Here is an 18,312-nt window from a genome sequence, read left to right on the forward strand (position 1 = left end):
CATGATGTGTATGATTGGAAACAGAGAAACAGAGCTGGTGAGATGAATAGGGACCAGATAACGGAGGACTTCATAGGCCACCTAAAGGCATTTGGAATGTATCCTAGGGCTGCTAGGGAATGGGTGAGTGATCTCACGTCGGTTCCAAAATGTGATTTAAGTAGATCTCTTTAGCTGAAGTGTGGAGGGTGGACTGCAGGAAGGCAAGACTGAAAGTATGAAGATTGTTTTAGTGTAATGGTCTGAAAAGAGAAAGAAGAAAATCAACACCCTTGAGAGATTTTTAAAGAGCTAGTATATGGAGTGGTGGTATACAAAGGTGACAGGTACACACAGGTGAGAGTGGTAGTACACAGAGGAAGTAGTGTATGGAAGTGAGAGGGATAGAATATAGAGGTGATGAAGATGGTGTACGGAGGGGACGATGATCGTATATGGAAGTGACAGTGACTTTACGTGACAGCAGTGGTGTGTGGAGGTGATAGTAGCACACAAAGGTGTGTTGAGGAAGAAGGAGAAGAGAGAATAAGGGCAAAGATGAAACTCAGGTTTCTGGTTTGGTCTTCTGGGTAAAGGTCACAGCACCAGTTCCTGTTCCATTTTCTTAGGTTTTCTTCTTCACCCTAGAGTTCTTTCCCCATCCTAATTATGCATTCCGTTTTCCAGAAAATATATCATGAATACCTACCATATGCCAGCACTGCAAGTGCTTAAAAAAGCAGAGGTTTTCCTGAGTCCAGTCCTCAAGCTATACAGAGAATCATAGAATCCCAGGGCAGAAATAATTTAAAGGGCATGTAATACAGTCTCACATTTGTGAGACTGAAATGTGAATTTCCTATATCACAACCTTGCCACATACATATGCTTGGAAGGGCTGTATTGGAAAGAATCATGAGAAACAATTCTCTTTCCAGGAGGTCAGTTCTTTCTTCTCAGATATGTGATCACTGACAGTTCTCAATTAGACGTGGACCAAATTTATTTGTAACCACCTCCGCTTTTGGTCCAAGCTCTTGTCACAGCCATAAAGAGCACATCTGATGGCCCTTTTGCTTGGCAGCATCTGGAACTTTGTTGTCTACATGCCACGTAGTCCTAGTTATTCCTAACACTCCTTGAAGAAGTGGTTTCGTGTCATTTGTAATACGGGTCAGGATCCGCTGCTTCAAATACGCCTGCTTCAGGCTTATTTCCCAGAAATTAACACAATATCCAGCTATATGCTGGTCAGTGCATAGAAATTTGGCCTTAAAAATTGCTTTTATGGATATTGAAAATCATTAACTTATTTGTCAGACTTTGCTAATTTGCCCTTTTGCAGAAACATTTTCCTTAGGGACTAAAGTTAAATTATGCCTATCCATATCCTCCTATATACAAATAATATATATAGTAATAAAGTTGGATGCAGAATTACAAAAATGCCTTTATTAAATTTCATCCTATGAGATTTGGATCTCTCTATAAAGCTCTTCCTCAACCAAAAGTATTTATTTAAAAACCTAACTATGTCTCCTAGCTTCTTGCTTCACAAACCTGCTATTATTTAAATCATCTGTAAAAGTTTGGAGCTGGCCGCCTTCCATTTCACCCAGTCATCACTAACTCCTCTCTTCAGCCCTTTTGATTACATTGGTTCCGTTGGGTATAAATGCATTGTGTTAGTCTCCTCCCAATCTTATGTTTAGAAGTATCTTTTAAGAAGTATATGAAATACCTTGCTGAACTCAATATATGATATTTCTGCAGCATTTTTCTTCATCTGCATGTCTAGAAAATGTTTTAAAATTTTAAGGGCACAGCTTATTGTTGAGGAACTCCATTTACCCTTGGTGATCATCTAATGAGTGTTTTACATGTATATTTATCCCTCACCAATGAAACTAAGAGTGAGGTGACTAGTCTTTAACCTGCAGAACATATTTTAAGTAAGAGCATTAGGTAGCTGTAGGCCTGTGACACTTCTCATTCTGTTCAAAGATGAGTGACTTAGAGAAGGGAAAATGTCCCTGAAATACTTAAGTGCAATATTTGTCTTTATGTTTGTCTCTCTACTACCAGTCAAGACAAACAATATAAATTTATTTAGAAAAGGAGGTCCTTCCTGTAGTGTATGTAACTACCCTGAGTTTTAAAATCCTATTACTAGTTCATATTTTACATTTTCCATGGACAAAAGATATGAATACTTTTTTAGGGCTTCTGTTCTATGCACTCTGCATTAATGTTGCACTGTGGGTTCCTTCTGTATCCTTTCCTTCCTTCCTCCAAATAGATCAAACATATAGCGAGAGCACTTTGGTTTTCCTTGGCTTTATTTTTCCTAATAAGTTGCAATGCATCTTGGCCTTTAGTATTTGGGTATCACTGCTTTTTAGGTGCAGGGAAGTCTTACAATTGCCCATGGTTGGAGCTAGGCAGGACCATCACGATCAAGGCAACAGATCTCTAGCTCAGGGCAGGCAGAAAATTTGCACTTCCAGAGCCCCATATAGGACCCTGGGACACATTTTTCTGAGAGAGGAGTATTGAGTACCTTGTGTTTCAGTTCTGAAATATTCTATACTGTTTGATCCTTTCAAATCTGTTGCCCAGGAGTGTTTCCTCATAGCCATGTCTGTAACTAAATGAACTCTTGACTATAACTAATTGATCTGAGTTCAAATATCTTTTTTACATTAGGCCAACCAGATGCTTTCACCTGGGAATTTACAAATGTGAATAGAAAACATGAGTTACTGACACTTCAGAGAAATATTTCATCACTTGTTATTATTGAACTTTTGAAGTTGTCCTGACTGTGCTTTTCTGCAATCTCTGAGATCTCTAATATCCTCCCAGTGAATTCTCCCTTTTGCTTAATCTAGCAAGACTTAGTTGCTTTGGCATGCTTACAAAATAGGTATTTGTGGGGGAAGCAAAGGCATTCACCTCCCATATATACAGCATTACTTAGGTGGGAAAATGTATTTAAAGCTTCTAACATACGTCTTACAAGTTAACCTCTGAAATACAACTTGTTTTCAAATTTAACTTGGCCCTTATATAGGCCCTTAATAAATATTTATTAAATGAAAAACTGTTGTGGAATTTCTGTGATACTTTAATGAGGAATATTTTCTGTGACATTTATTTTGCTTGGAGATAGGCAATCTCTGAACCTTCCAAATGCTAAAGATTAAAAGTGCAGAGTTTTAAAACACATTAAAGATTACGTACTGAAGGAGACCCTCAGAATTGCAATGGAAATAAATTAATGAAATCTACAGAGCTTCATTTTTATGTCTTTGAAGTTCTGACATTAAGATTCATTGCTAGTGATGAACTGTGACTGCCCTGCTCCATGGGTAAAACTCTCTTCTAGAGGAGGCTGCTGACAGCTGAGTTGGAATGTTAGTTTTATTTTAATGATGTTGAAAAATTGATTTCAAATATAAAATCTATTTTCATTTAGCAGCAATATCCATTTAGGAGAACATAACAAGTAAAACATATAAAATATATTACTCATGTTACAATTAAAATTAAAAATGATAAATTAGTCAATATATTAAGATTTATATTATGTATAGCTTAGTTCATCTCAAGATACAGATTTTAGCATGAATATATATATCTTAGTAAAAATTACAGTGTTAAAAACACAGGAGGAAAATATTAGCAAACAAAAAATTTATTTAAAAATTTCAGAATTTATATTCCTGGAGATAAGTAACCACTCACTGGGTATGCATGAATTTTAATATGTTCACTGCCTGTCAAGGACTGTCACCAGTGTTAGACAAACGTAACGCTCCTAAAACAGACAACTTCATATTTAATGCCATAGTAAAAATTAGCTTCTCGGAAACAAGGCTGAGTGTAAAAATAAAAGTCCTTTCGGTCAATACATAAGACAGTTCAGTCAAAAAATCTTCAGATTAAAAGTATAAAGTAGAAAAATGAAACATTAAAACATTGACTAGAAACACACATAACATTTATGGACCCCAAAGATACAAATAAATATCTTAGGCTTCCAGAAAGAGAGAGGAAGAGATGTTACAGAAACCCTCCCTGTCTCACATGAAAGGATGACAACTCACTGACAGCAGACATGCCCGGAAGCAAGAAGAGTAGTGCTCTCAAGGTTTTGAGAGAAAATTATTTCAAACTAATAGTTTTACACTCAGCAATTATCAATTCATTTTAGATGTAAAATATATTTTCAGATCTGTGAGTATTTTGTGAGTTTGCCAAACACCCTATCATCACATTTCTAGAGAGGTGATATAGGTAATTGGAAGTTAAATATATTCCAGGAGAAAAAAAGAAGGAAAGAAGTCTGGTGAGACATCAATACAAACACATTTAACACTGATACTTCAAAATTTCTTCTTCAAGCAAAGACACTGGAGACATAAAATTTTCATTTCCTTCCTTATGGGATTATGGTCCTTGATTCCAGAGTAACATTTTTATGGAGTAATAATGTTTTTGATGCTATTTTTAAGGAGAGGTGGGGCTTACATGTCTGCATCTTGGAAGCCTGTGACTATCCAGCTCTTTCTGTGTCTGATAGGTTTGTCTAATTTGGGAATTCAGTTTTAGGAAAACCCCTTTTGTCCATATACCTAACTAATAAGTTAAATAGTTTAGAAAATGTAAGAATAAGTGGCCAATGCTAAACAATAATTAATAATAAAAATTTAATTTAAATACATTTAGACACTCTATAATTTGAAAAAGATTTATCTTTGTCTATCTGATAAAACTCATCACATGGAGACACTTCACGGGAGGTAACCCAGAAGCCCCGGGGCAGTGTCACCGCGGGTGAGTCAGTGCTGGCACTGTTGTGTCTATTCTCACAAATCCTGGTTACTCATCTGTGCTCATGGGGCTCTTGCTACAGGATAGACAATAAAAAAGAAAGACTCTTCTTCCATTAACTAACTCTGTTGGATTCACGTGAACCCAAATACTATTATTGTATTGGAAATTATTATATTGAGAAATGTTAGCTTTTATTATATTAAAGAATGTTCTTAACGTTTTCTTATAGCAAATGGAAATTATTCTATCAAATGCATTTTAAAATCACATTTTGCCAAAACATATTGCAAAATAAAATTCAAAAGTCAAGTATAGTAAGCTTTTCAAATTATATCCAGAACTAAAATTGGCTTCTGACTGTAAGGGTACTTAGGATTTGAAAAATAATTCTGTAACATTAATATCAAATCAGTCCAACAGTATGTAAAGTTAATACCAGCTAAACTTTAAATGCTTTATTTAAAAAATCATTGTATAATTGGGATGTTTAACTTTACTAGCTGTCATAGGACATTTAACCTGGCCCCATAAACAACCAATGAACTATGGCGATGCAGTGCCTCTGTATCAGCCTTGTACGCACCGCAGAAGCTGGCCACACTGCCATTACAGGCACAGCTCAGCACTCATCAGGTTCAGGGCTCATCTAGCCCTGACCTCGTCACATTTTGATGAAAGAAAATGTTTCAGCACTTGAGGCGCTTGCTTGGGACATGGCATTGCTAGAACTGTACAAGTCACGATGCTGACCCACGAGAGAAAATGCTTCATGGTTACTCGTTGGTTTTGGCACTTGTCCTGAGTTCCAGAATATATTAATGACAAGTACTGCAGTACCACTGTATGTGTAAATATTTCCTTGTGGAAAAAATAAACATTAACTATTAAGAGAAATAAACTAAGTCCATTAGCCTGGCTTGGCTTTGACTATTTTCTCAATAAATAACCATAACATTGAACAAAACAATCTTTGATAGGAATACATGAAATTAAGAGATTTCAAGCATATTATAGTAATATTTAAATATGCATTTTGACTGATAATTACTAAAAACATTTCACTGTACTTAAAAAATAATTATCCGGTATTATTTCTATTTTCTGCACAGTATGTGTCTTCTGAATTTGGATAAATACCTAATTTTTGTAAGTAGCAAATAAATAAAACAATTAGGCGACTGAATTGTTCTGCAACTTATAAGTGATATTTTCTCCTTCTTAGTACACAATTGCAAAGCAAGTCAGATGGCAAAATATCATTACTGTAAGAGAGACACTCTCATGGTTATAACATTCAGACTAATCAATTTACTTCATGACTACAGCCAAGAACATTTGAGAGAGAGGAAAAGGTGTTACCAGCCACCAGATTCTGGAATAAGAGAAATTCATTGGTTTTTAAGGACACGTTATAAACGTGCTATTTCACCACTAAAAATGTTACTATGTATTCAAAAAAAGTTATTTATGGATTCACTTGCTTTCCAAATGCTGCTGAGAATCAAAATTTGCCAATTTTGCAAGTCATGTAAATGTTCCATATTATATGTGAATGAAAAGATTCACTATCAGTTTCCCGACAGATGTACAACAATCTGCTATGAGTCTAAAATAAATTCATTTCAATCACTCAGAGGAATGCTCTGCTTTGAAAAACTTCATTTTAAGAGGGGGTACTTTACTTGTCATAAGAAGAAACACAAAGAGGAATAGTTTATTCTCTCATTTTATCATAATGATTCATTACCAAATTTAACATCAAACAGATGTTTGTAGGCCTACATTGAAGTATATTAAGTATATTTGTCTTTTGAAATAACTCAAGTGTGTTTAGAGAAACTTCATTTCTAGTCTAGGTGAACTATACTCATTTCAAACTGTAGCCTATTAGAATCAGGAAACATGATCACTGAATAGTTTCAAGGAATTCCAGGGCAATATATGCTCTGTCTTTTGATTTCCTTCTGACTAGTCTCTTTCTAAATTCCCCACAAGCAGTGACAAAGTATAAATTATAGTTAGGAAAAGGAGGGAAAAAATCTGCAAACCTACTTTTTCTTCAGTCTTCTGTCCTTCTCAGCTTGAGTTCCAAGTTTGCCTAAACCCAGGGACTCCTGAGCCGCGGCTTCTGTCTCCATGAAGCCTCCTGTGGGGGAGTAACTATTCACATTAGCTCCAATACATTGTGTCAGGTCTGAAATGAAATTCTTAAACACTTACTTGAGCAATGAGTTAATACCACATTTCTCCACTTTATTTTTTTCATTGTCTGTATATTTCCAAACTAACATGTATAGAATGGCACGGGTACACACACAAACACACACTGAGACAGTGAAAAATGACCTACCCTTGGACTAGACAGTGGCACCCGGTAGCAGTTGTAATACATGTGTCCCATGCACTGACAAACACGTGAATCTACAGTTTGCAAGTCTCAGGGGCTCTCTTTCTTACTATTTTTTCAGTGAAACATAAGAGCAAATATCTGTTGGACTATCAATTATATAATAGTCCAATGACTAAATATCTTCAATTCCATGTCAAAAGAATAGAGAGGCATTTCCTGACTTCTAAAATCTTTCCACGTGTAGCTTTTGGAACACTCTTTCACTCCCCCACATGACCCCTATGTCCAGTATACACCTAACTTCCAGAATTTTCTATGTTCTTGCAGTTTTTGTTTTGTTAATTTCATTAAATACCTTCGAAAAATTCTAAGTCTGTTTTTAAAAAGACCTTTTTAAAAATTGTTTTTACCAGTAAGTCAAAAATTATTGGATTTAGTGACAATTTTATAGGCTTTGGAATCTATTATATATGTAATATATAAAATATATTAGGTATATATTATATACATACATAATATAATGTATATCTCCTTGGAGTGAAAGGAGAAAGAAATATGTTAAGCATCAAACACGGAATCACACATTTTCTAGTGCAATTATTTAATGCAGAATCTCTGTACATAGATTAATTCATATATATTTGTTATAGCTAAAAAATGAAAACTTAATTCTGGGCTCTGTTTTCTCCTTGGTATCTATTCTATGTAAGAACATGAAATATACTCATTATACTGAAGCAGATTAAGGTATTATATATACCATATATAATGTGAAAAATATATATATATACATATATATATATACCATTTATATATCATTCTATATACATAAAATGAAAGTGGATTTAGGCTCCAATTAAGCTCAAGATCAGATACAAAGATTTAAGTTAATATTAACTCTTACAAAGACTACACAAGAAATTATACCAATATATCAGTAAATAAGAACTCTTACAGACAACTTTTATTCTCTGTCATTAAAATAGATATTTCTTTACCTAATATTCGTAGGACTTGACCAGGCACAAATTTCGTTGGTACCGTTTTTCATAATTTATTTTAGCAAATAATTTATAATACTCAATGTTATTAATTTTGGGTCATTGATATAACAAGTTACTCTTACAAGCTGTAAGAAAGTTCTATTTGACTAAAAACACATTGATGGCTGTCTAGATCTTATGCTGGAATTCATAGTTTGGGGACAAAAATGTATTTTATTCAGTTATGCAAATGTGCAATTGTTTTATTATAAAAGGTTTTCATTATTGGTATCACTAGTAAAGTCATCCAATAGTTAACTAAAGCACCCTTGGGGATCATTTTTAAATATGGGATTTTTCCATTATGTACCGTGAGTGAATATTTTCATTTCATTTCTCTCATTGGTATACTTGCCTTATTGTATATCCACAAATTATTATTCACAATCTGCAATTAACAATAAAATTATACTTTTTAAATGTAAATGGAAGTGATTGATTCATTTTAAAGCTACAAAATTTTTCAGCCATACAGATGGGGACAAGGAGATGGATGAAATGAATCCATTCAAAACAGTGAGATATTTTCAGCCAATGTGTGGTTGGATTAGACTTTTTATTCTTTAGAATAAACAGTAACAACTAAATTTTGATGCAAATTTGATCAAGAGCCAAAGATTTCAATTACAGAAAAAAAAATTTTAATAAGAACTCTGGAAGAGAAACAACAAAAGCTCCAGAAGAATTTTATAAGTCAAAACTAGATCCAGAAAAAACAGGATTTGAATTTGCTTCTTATAAATAAAATTATAAAAATAAAAAGCACGAGGAGCTTGAAAATACTATAAATACTTCAAAATCAATATCCTTTAAATGAAGAATTTAATAGAGACTGTGGATACATCCAGTTTGAAAATTCCAATAGAAAATGACACTTAATAGAGTAGGTAAAATTATTTTTATGCAACATATATAGGAATGTACCCTTAAGCAGGGTCAAAAGTATAAATACATTCATTTTTTCAGCCCAATTAAACTATTTCTAGATGAAAAGAACATTCTTTCATGGAACTGATCCAGCTGTCCCATAAATCCCAAGTCTACCTTTCCACAGCCTGACCAGCTAGCCAACTCGCGTAAGGGTGAGTCTGCTTCACTTTGTCAAGGGTATCAGCAAGCTACTATGGCTGTGTGGACTTTAGGAATATCTATTCATTTGTGCTGATACTTTATTCACTATTTATGTGTGGCTACTGAGCCACACATGAATTGTGGTTAGTCCAAATTAAATACTGTAATATAAAATATGCACAATATTTTGAAAACTCAGTACGAATATATATATATATGCATATATGTACACAATAGATAATTAGTAATTTTATCTCATTACATGTTAAAATGATAAAATTTTCATATATTGGTTTAAATAAAATGTATTATTAAAATTCATTTCCCTTATCTCACTTTTCTTAATGTGGTTATTAGAAAAATAAAAAATGAGACTCACATCTGTGGCTCGAATTATATTTCTGTTGGCAGGGCTAACCACGAGTGTCTCTTACACTGGAGATAGCATCGGCCCCCAGGGAGAGAATGCAAATATTTACTTATGTTGGTGGAAAGAGGCCACTACATTTTCAGATGTCACAATGACTGCAAAGTGAAACTAATATACATCAAGTAGGGACAAGGATTCTAAACGTCCTCAATGAGTAGAGGATACCTTGTCTTTCTGAAAATGTCAGGAGTGCCCCTGATGAGAAACACTGGCTTGTGGGTGACTCCTGCTCTAGGAGATTTACTGAGACTATGGGGAGAACACCATTAACTCCACCCATCTCATGGAAAAAGGAACTTAGGCATAAAGGGCTTGAGGCTTATGATTCAGTGGGCCCTCAGATAATAAATTACATGTCGCCTTGTCCATAGGCCCCTGGCAGTTGCACATACTAAGTCCCAAGCCAAAATTCTTGCCTTCAGAGTTCTCTGGTCTATTTATTATCAAGTACACCTTTATACCTTTGAGGATTTGGAAGTGATAGAGAAAGACCACTCCTAAAGTGTGACCCAACTCAGTATTTTTTTCCAGCCCTTTTTCTATATAAACATTGCTGCCCCACTCAAATCAGTGGGGCAGCAATCCAGTGGTCCAATCTTACACAATATCATTCTGGCCAGCAGAAGTGAATGGTTCAGTTAGTAGACTACCCTTCAGGAACCAGGCACAGGCCATTGGTCCAGAACAACCCCATAGGTGCAAGTCTCTGAGCTCAGCAGGACATGGAGTCGAGAATTAAGGAGCGCCCTGATGGGGAGAAACAGGGACCCAGGTCCATATGGTTTAGTAAGATAAGATGATACTGCCTCCCTAGCTGGTCCCAGGCTCTGAAATGTAACAGAAAATTTCAGTGCTTCCAGCAACTGGACCCACACAGGTCTACCTATTTTTTGCTGAGGATGCCCTGCCCTGATGGCAATTCCAGCCTCAGCCTCTCTCGGGCACCAGAGGAAAGCTCTTGGAGAATTTCAGTAAAGCTGCTACAAAGTGTGAGGCCTCCCAGGATCCAGGCTGAGGGATTCAAGGAAAGACCCTCTTATGACTGAATCTATAGGTGGTACTGGTTGAAAATATTTGTCCACTTGGATTATGAGAGCAAATATTTCAATATTGCCTGGGTTTTAGACTCTATTCAAAATAATTTCTTTCCTGTTGGCCCTTGATGTACATGTGTGGAGAAACCTCTGACACAAATCTGCATTTTAAGGTCTCTGCCTCTTCATTTTTCCAGCAGAAGTCCCTGCTATTGTATAAAAAAAGGAGACCTCTAACTCCAGGGGGACTGTGACTATAAACTGCTACTGACCAGTAGCTTCATCACTCTTTTATTCGACTTCTCTTTGGTATTATTTCTATATTTACACTTGAAACTGTTTACTTAATTGTTTCTGGTCTGTTAGCTCTTTGGAGAATGCACCTGGGCAGTGCCTGGCCCATAAAGAGTGTGTAAAAAAATGCACTCGTAATTGAAGCTAAATACTGCTTTTTCCAAAGAAAGGCGCTTTCACCCTGAAGAGAATGAGTCATCTTTAATTGATACTTTGTGGAATTTATATATCTCTTGGTTCCATAGCATTTAGGAAAAATCTAATTTGGGGGGGAAAAGCCAGCATAGCCATCCAAGTTTTATGCGTAGAATGGCACTTGCTATTTATAATTGCTAAATAGTGCTGGTGCAATGCTGATTCTGTTTTTGTTGTGATGCAATTGTTTTCTTTTTCATACTCATTATATAGCAGGTCAGTGAGCTCAGAGAGTTATAATACATCTGTCAGATGACCATAAATTAAGGGATATGCAGTTTAGTAGGCAAGAAATCTCTTCGAAATGCATTGCTTCTCAGATGTGTTAAAAGGTAATTTGTAAAAGTAGCTCTTAAAAAAAATCCATAATATATCCACTTTATATGTGTTTAATTGGGGAGTCTGCCTGTTCAAAATTAATATATTTTCTTCTTTCTATTATCTTTTCATAGCTTTGCTGTATGTGGTTCTATTTGTTCAATTCTCCATTCTTGAAGGTCTTTTTGTTTTTGATTTTGGTTTCCTCTCTTGCAATACCTGTCAATGCCGTCTTTTCTTTATTCTCACCCTTCACTGTTAACATCAGCTAGGCTGGTCATGTGTGTTCTGTTTTTTATTCTTTATAGTCATTATTATTAGGGCTCTCTGAAGACCTGGGAGAGGTAGTGTTTCCCAGGTAGTAAAAGAATTAACTTTAAAACCATATGGAGCAGATGATTCCCCCAGAGGCAGTACATTTTTTAACATCTCTACCTTTCCTCCACACTCTACCACCACTTGTGTAAGTGTCAGGTAAACTGCCTCCTAGCAGGGTACTTGATTGCTTTAACTTCTAGCTTCTACTTTGATACTTGACCCTGGACCTTCGATTATTTCACTTTATGTGCTTATCTCTGCTTCAAGCTGCAGCCTCTGAGCTCTGCTTTTCCAGTCTCTCCACAGTCAGCTAACTTGCCTGAGTTCTGATCATTTTCTTTGCTTGATGGTTTGGTTTCACATTTCTGATGCCAGTGAATAACCCACTTTCTGACTAACTGAGGAAAAGACCCAAGTTCCTTTCCATCACATTCTCCTTGCCAGTTTGTTCTTTCATGTGGCTTCAGTTCTCGGGCATAAGTTCTGTTTGAATCTCTAGGTTTACACCTCTTCAATTCTGTAGGAAAAGTGCATTTAGATATTCCTTGTAGAATCAAATGTATCCAGGGAGAAAAAAATTAATAGTTCAAATTAAAAACTGAACTCCTTACTTATATCTGTATCCTTCATAAGAAAATTTACACTGTATTCTGTAATTTTTTAATATTGCCTTGAATTTATTTAATTTTTATGCATTTATGTGTAATATTCTGAAAAAGTTATAATCTTGGTAAAATAATCACATTTTAAATTTTGTTAAGTTACCAGACTTGTACTATGGGACTAGGAACTCAATCAGGCATTTTTGATTGAAAGAGTGTATTGTATGGAGCAGGAGACCAGGAAATGAGAACTAGGAACCCAAACCCATGCTCCTTGATCACTGTTCAACTTACATCCGTTTTCTTACAGCACTGAATGTAGGCCACTACATGATCTTTACATATTGTCTAACTCTAAAATTCTACAATTTAAAAATACAAATACATTCTTTTTTAGAGGATATTTACTTACTTCATTAGAAGTTGTACTACAGTATTCCTTTGAAAAGCTATATCATCTGCCTCCTGCATTTAATATAGGATTTTTAGAATATGTTTTAAGTATATTTTATTGATTATGCTATTATATTTTTCCCAAGTTTTTTCTCCTCTTTCTCCCTCCTCCACCCTGCACCTCCCCATCTCCCAGCATTCCCTTCCCTCTCAGTTCATGTCCACGGGTTGTACATATAAGTTCTTTGGTTTCTCTGTTTCTTTTACTATTCTTAACCTCCCCCTGTACATTTTCTGCCTACCAATTATGCTTCTTATTCCCTGTACCTGCCCCCATTCTATCCCTTCCCTTCCACACTGAAAACCCTCCATGTGATCTCCCATTTCACTGGTTCTGTTTCTGTTCTCGTTGTTTGCTTAGATTTTGTTTTTATTTTTTAGGTTCAGTTATTGATAGTTTTGAGTTTGTTGTCATTTTACTGTTCATAGTTTTTGTTCTTCTATTTCTTAGGTATGTCCCTTTAACCTTTCATATAATACGGGCTTGGTGATAAATTCCTTAACTTTACCTATCTGAGAAGCACTTTATCTGCCTTCCTATTCTAAATGCTAGCTTTGCTGGGTAAAGTAATTAATCTTGGATGTACGTCCTTGCATTTTATGACTTCGAACACTTCTTTAAAGCCTCTTTCTTGCTGTAACTTTACAGAAGTTTTCTTTACAGAAATTTCTGTAAAGTTTCTTTTGAGAAATCAGCTGATAGTTGTATAGGAACTCCTTTGTAGGTAACTCTTTCCTTTCCTCTTCCTGCTTTTAAGATTCTTTCTTTATCTTTAATTTTAAGTAACTTAATTATGATGTGCCTTGGTATATTTCTCCTTGCATCCAATTTCTTTGGGACTCTCTGGGCTTCTCTTTGGCTCTCCTGGACTTCCTGGAAGTCTATTTCCTTCACCATATTGGGGAAGTTTTCCTTCATTATTTGTTCAAATAAGTTTTCAATTTCTTGATCTTGTTCTTCACCTTCTGACAACCCTATGATTCTGGTGTTATAGGGCTTAAAGTTGTCCCATAGGTTCCTAAGCCTCCTCATTTTTTAAAATTGTTTCTTCATTCTGTTTAGGTTGGATGTTTATTTTTTCTCTTTGTTCCAAATTGTTGATCTGAGTCCTGGTTTCCTTCCCTTCTCTGTTGGTTCCCTGCATATTTTGCTTTATTTCACTTTGGGTAGCCTTAATTTCTTCCTTCATTTTGTGACCTAGCTCAATCAGTTCTGTGAACATCCTGATTACCATTGTTTTGAACTCTGCATCGGATAGGTTGTCTCTCTCCTCATTGCTTACCTCTTTTTCCTGGAGTTTTGATCTGTTCTTTCATTTGGGCCATATTTCTTTGCCTCTGAGCACCTGTTATGTTGTAAGGGGCAGAGCCTTAGGTATTCACTGGGCAGGCCAACCCTCTTTGCTGAGTTGTGATGCTGTCTATAGGAGAGGGGTCAGAGAGGGAACAACGCCGCTTGCTTGCTCCACTCTAGGCCCACTTTTCAATAAATTCTCCTGTGACTCTGGGAGTTTCTCCCACTGTCACAACCCCCACAGTATCTTATAGGTAGTTTTGAGTCTTTAGTTTTCCGTTTAGTCAGGCCCAACTCACCCATGGTGTCTGCCACCTTGCTGTGCAACCTCTCTGCTCTGCTGCCTGTCTCCCATCTTTGTTCCTCCTACTGGTCTAGGTGACTATTTCTTTAACTCCTTGGTTGTCGGAATTCCATGAAGTTTGATTTTCTGGCACTTCTGCTTGTTTTTTGTTTTTAAATTGGTTGTTATCTGTCTTTCGGTTGTGTGAGGAAGTAAAGTGTTTCTATCTATACCTCCATCTTGGCCTGAACTCCATAAATACATTCTTATAGTAAACAATTCATGATGTATGTTTTATAAAAAAGAGTTGCTTGACATAGACTTAAATGTTAGGGTTTCATACGTCCAGTGTTATTAGGGTTGAAGCGGACATTTAAAGATCATCCAGTCTATCTTTCCAATGCTTGCATCCCCTCCACAACAGATCTTCCTAGTATTTACCTAGTTTTTGTTTTAAACTTACCTAGTTTTTCAGTGACAAAGAAGGCATTACCTCATAAGGCAACTCTTTGGAGATAATTCTGACACCCCTGTGTTCTTTTTACATTAAGATGAAGTCAATCTTTCTACAACTTTAACACTTTGGTTTCAGTTTTATATCCTCACTCAGCAATGAAAAAGCCTAGAGCTCTTTCACATAATGGCTCTTCAAATATTGTAATCAGCTATATCAGTGCATCAGCAAGAAGTATAAACACACCCATCTACTCACCTACTCCTCACACGAGCTCAGTTCTCTATATCAGCTTAATCATCCCCTTTACCCTTCCTCCAAGGTTATGAGATTGCTCTAAAAGTGCAGTAAACAGAAACGGATACTATTCCTTGGCTGTTATCTTATTATAGTGGAGTAGAATGAAAAGCCTTCTCTTATCCCAATATTATGTCTATTAATGTAGCCTACATTTGTTGATTAATATATCGACTTGAGAGTCACATGAAATTTCTAATGTTTTCTTATAAAAATAAGAATGGGGTATTTTGGAACTTCCGTATCTCACCTTTTTAAAATAGTATTTAGGAATAAGGTCTATTTTTCATTTGTGATTCTTACCCATATCAGTAATCCATAAACCAGATATCTGTGTTGTTGAAATGTTCACATCCAAGTGATTGGGAGATGTGTTGGCCAAGGGGAGGGTGTCTTAAACATGCCACTAGAGACCTTGAGTGACGTCACATCTCTCTATTCACTGGCATTATTATGGCAGTATTGTTCAACTGATTTTAACTCCCTCCCCAAATTGCCATTACCAAGGCCCCACTGTGACATCAGTCTGCAGGGATGTCATGAGTCCTCCACTAGCTTTCTTATTCTGTTACTGGGTAACTTTGTCAATGAAACAAATGAGGTTCATTTCACATGGCTATTTTTAAGCACAGCTTAATTTGTTTTGTTTCAAAGTAGGTTAATGCTGTCTGATAAAATTAAAAGTAAAGCCAGTCAGGATTCTAATTATTGATGCCTAGTCATGGATCCCAGGTTTCCAAAGCCTTGTTCTTGGCTGTTTCGATAGGACAGACAACAGCAGGTAAAATTTTCTGGGCCAGAAACATACTGAAGGTTTGGTTTGGTTTTAAATGAAAGGCTGTACATGTTTATGTATTGCTGCTGTTAGTAACACATTTATAGAAATCTATTATATGTAGTATATTGAATTTGGTGCTCTGTGGTTGGGGTTATTGATTTAGTCATATTGACTGAACCAGCACAACTGAAGTTTACCTTATTAACCTAGATTTTTTAGAATGCTATTTAAGGCAAGTAACATCCCCTTTGCAAATATTCTGCTCTGTGAATTATTAAGAATTCCTTCCTTGTTGTTTATCATTTCTGATAGAACCAAGTGAACATTTTAATAGTTTTAGTTGCATGATTTTATTCATTCCTCCAAACCATATTTCATTTAAAGGCATCCAGCACAGCTACTATCAGGTTAACTTATATTTCTCTGTTTTTCAAAATATTTTATTTATTTATTTTTAGAGAGAGGGGATGGGAAGGAGAAACAGTGGGAGAGAAACATCAATAGGTGGTTGCCTCTCATGTGTCCCCTACTGGAGACCTGGTCTGCAACCCAGGTATGTGCCCTGACTGGGAATCGAACTGGCAACCCTTTGCTTCATAGGCCCACACTCACTCCACTGAGCTACACCAGCCAAGACTATTTCTCTGTCTTTATGAAATAAATTCTTTAACTAAGAGTTGCAAATTTTAGGACGTGATTCAAAATTTCAGTTTGGTTCTTTGACACCACTGTTCCTCTACCATATTACTTTCCACGCCATCCTTTCTTATCTCCTATTTTTGATGGTAAAAGAAAGAACACTGGGATGCTGCTGTGTCTGAGTTTCCACATCAAGATATCAGAAATCAGAGTCATTAGAAATTCTTCCTCAGTTTCTACTGAGGCATAAGTCAGCAGCACGAGGTGGCAGTCCCTGGAGTTGGTAAGTTTTCATGGTCTATTGCTTGCAACCTGGATTCACCTTCCAGGCTAAAAGTAGACCTGAGTCCATACTTCTTAAGCAAAGTGCCAGTGGTACCATGCATCTTTTTTGGGGGGTACAAATATGGTTTATTGGAACGTACTTGTGCCTGTGTTGTTCGTGTTCAGTCAAATTTTATTTTGAATAAAGACTTTATAGTCTTGGTTTCTCTGAGAACTTTGACTCACCTTCAATGTAGCATGTATATAGCTCCAGAGGTTCACATTTGTCATGGTCTTCCTCACCCACACTGTAGCCCTGACCGTGCTGCTGATCCTGATTTTGTTTATACTCTGCCGCTATCGTTCTATCGAGTGAAACAAAGCTTTCAGAGCTCAGAAGTCTTATAACTATTGTGAGTTTCTGACTTAGATGGAGTTGATATGAATATAATTGTAATTCTTTCCTATCTCTTCTGTTCTGTTGTGTGTCACAGAGATACACAACCCTGGAAATGGGTAAGAACATCTAGGTTTCTAGATGGGCCTACATTTCTCTGACTTTTAACTGTACCTCGGACACAATATGGTTGGCAAAACTTCTCGTGATTCAGGAACTAAGTGAAGTGAAAAGGCAATTATGTACATTTTAAACAGCAAAAGTAAAGTATGGAATCTAAGATGAATATGTAATGTTGGAATATAAATATATAAAATGACTAGCATGTTAGCAAATTAAATATTCAAAAATAATTAACTATCAACACCATTGTGGGTTATACTATAATATATTGGGAATGACAAATAATTTGCTAAGACTATGAGCAGTTGTCAAGTAAGATAAAATTTAAAACAATATTGAAGTAGACATTTTGTATCCAAAAAAGAATCACCTTCCCTTTTCTTTGATTATGCAATAATGGTTTTGATAGTTTAAGGGGGTCCTTTTATGACAAATGAAAATCCAAGAGGATTTAATTCTCCTGCTGAATAACATTTAATCACACAGCTAGCTGAATCATCAGTTTCAATTGGTTTCTGATGTTTTGAGTGGGTTTCACATTGTGGAAGTTGGGAAAGGCATCTTTGAATAAAACTACAATTTTATATCTGAAAAGATGAAAATGATTCTCAGATATTATTTTGGTACCAAGACAGGAAACTCAGCCTGGTAGTTGAGGCATTACTTGTTAATAATCATTTCTTTATTTGAAAAAACAAATGCAGTGTTTAGAAATTTTATCATTCTGTTTAGCACTTACTACTGCAGATAGGAACTAAATTCATTCTCAATAATTTAACTCTAATTCTAAGTTAAGTATAAGGAGAAGAAGAAAAAATAGAATACACAATCATGACTTAACACAATGAATAAAAATT

At 35.7% G+C, this 18,312-nt stretch overlaps 1 protein-coding gene across 16 annotated transcripts in view; it reads right to left on the bottom strand.

Annotated features, from left to right (window-relative positions):
- PPFIA2 (PPFI scaffold protein A2) overlaps nt 1-18,312 on the bottom strand; it is a 472,168-nt gene that overhangs the window by 51,673 nt on the left and 402,183 nt on the right. For all 16 annotated transcript variants that reach the window (XM_037065742.1, XM_037065741.1, XM_037065754.1 and 13 more), the window contains one exon: nt 6,871-6,964. In XM_037065742.1, the coding sequence (XP_036921637.1) occupies nt 6,871-6,964 (94 nt within the window). The remainder of the gene's footprint in view (nt 1-6,870; nt 6,965-18,312) is intronic.

Source organism: Sturnira hondurensis, unplaced genomic scaffold (genome assembly GCF_014824575.4).
Source record: "Sturnira hondurensis isolate 20B ecotype Veracruz unplaced genomic scaffold, ASM1482457v3 Scaffold0016135, whole genome shotgun sequence".
Classification (NCBI taxonomy): Eukaryota; Metazoa; Chordata; class Mammalia; order Chiroptera; family Phyllostomidae; genus Sturnira; species Sturnira hondurensis.